Source organism: Bison bison, unplaced genomic scaffold (genome assembly GCF_000754665.1).
Source record: "Bison bison bison isolate TAMUID 2011002044 unplaced genomic scaffold, Bison_UMD1.0 scf7180017849708, whole genome shotgun sequence".
Classification (NCBI taxonomy): domain Eukaryota; kingdom Metazoa; phylum Chordata; class Mammalia; order Artiodactyla; family Bovidae; genus Bison; species Bison bison.
This window is the reverse complement of record NW_011480281.1, coordinates 2,207-3,662: the sequence shown is the minus strand read 5'-3', so window position 1 is coordinate 3,662 and position 1,456 is coordinate 2,207. Positions and strand designations below refer to the sequence as shown.

Sequence of the window (1,456 nt, the reverse complement as noted above, 5' to 3'; positions counted from 1 at the left end):
GGTACAAGGTGTTTCTAACCTGGCAAGGGTTTTTGGTTTTTGTTCGTTTGTTTTGTTCTGTTTCTTTGAGAAAAACGAGAAGGAATCTGATGCAGCATCTGTCTAAAGCATTCAGATTGGACACCCCGCTTGGATTCTGATCAGCGCTTGTTCGTTAGCGTTTTGCACATGGTTGTCATTTTTATGTCAAAAGAAGCCAAAACTTGCAATACTATTTTTAGCAGACAAAAAATAATAAAAACTAAATATAAACCGTATAAATATTTTTGACTTGAACATTTGAATGGCATTGGGTGCAAATAGACCATTCATCCTTTGGACGGACTGTTTGGGGAAAAGAAAGAGACTTTTGCAAAGGAGACGGTTGTTGTTAAAGAGTCCGTGGAGGGGTTAAGTAGTACTGTAACTCACGACTGTTAAAAATCAATACATAAATTGTCCTGTGCTGTATAGGAGGCCTGTTTCACAGTAACACTGAGTTCCATTTCAGCCTCAGAAGAGACTGGCTTTTTTTTTTTTTTTTTTTTTTTTTTTTTTTTTTTTAAAGAAGGAGGAAACCTCTGTTTGTTCCTCCTGCGCCTCCCTCTCTTTCGTGCTGCTACTTGGCAGAATTCAGACTGTTGCTTTTTCGCCACGGCTGACACCCTATCATAACTCAGAGGACACGACTACGTCCGCCAGCGACCAGGACCCAGAGGGCTTGCAGTGTGCTCAGAGCCGATCCAGGAAGTGGAAATCCGTTACAAACAAAAGGATGTGATCGTTCATTGTAAAGCGCTTTGTAAAATTCACATTTACAGAATAATAAAGTCAGTTCAAACCCAAGTTGCCTGCACTTGGCTCCTCTGTGGGGTTGGGAGAAGCCAGGGAGGGCATGGGTTTGTTGGAGGCAGGGCAATCAGCCGTCCCAGGAGGGGCACCCTCAGGACCTGGGAGCCCTGGGTGGGAGAAGGGGCCATCCCCAGGCTCACTGCCCATTGTCCACACCTGGTCCCCTTCTCCCTGCCCCCAGTGTCTTAGAAGGGAAGGGGGCTGGTGGGCAGGATGTCGGTGGGGGGCGGTCCCGTGCCTGGGAAGGGGGGGCGCCTGAGCTCCTGGTGAATTGAGGGGGCTCTCCCTTTCATTGTCTGCAAACTGGGGCGCCTGGCTCACCTGCCTGCCCCCCCCAGGCGTGCAGCTGCCTCCCACCCGGCCCTTCCCCTCCTCTGCTCCTGGGCCAGGTCCGCCCCCAGCTGGACGAAGTGGGAATTACAAGTGGGCGGAGCGGGTCGCTGGTCCGAGAGCCCCAGGCTCCATCCCCTGAGCATCTCTGGAGCCATCCCTCCAGTTTCCCCAGGGCTGGTTCGCAGATTCAAGCGTGGCAGCTCTGTCCACCCTTCACTCCACTGCTATACCGACAAGGACCTTTTTGGGCTCCAGCGGGTAAGGTTGTGCATCTGTTTGTCCCACGGACTTC

At 50.9% G+C, this 1,456-nt stretch overlaps 1 protein-coding gene across 1 annotated transcript in view; it reads left to right on the top strand.

Moving 5' to 3' along the window:
* The window catches only part of LOC104994206, a gene marked incomplete at both ends in the record, with an annotated part of 15,417 nt that overhangs the window by 12,427 nt on the left and 1,534 nt on the right, over positions 1 to 1,456 (top strand). Inside the window, 2 exons of the mRNA XM_010847708.1 lie at positions 660 to 769; positions 1,328 to 1,422. Coding sequence (XP_010846010.1) covers positions 660 to 769; positions 1,328 to 1,422 — 205 coding nt within the window. The remainder of the gene's footprint in view (positions 1 to 659; positions 770 to 1,327; positions 1,423 to 1,456) is intronic.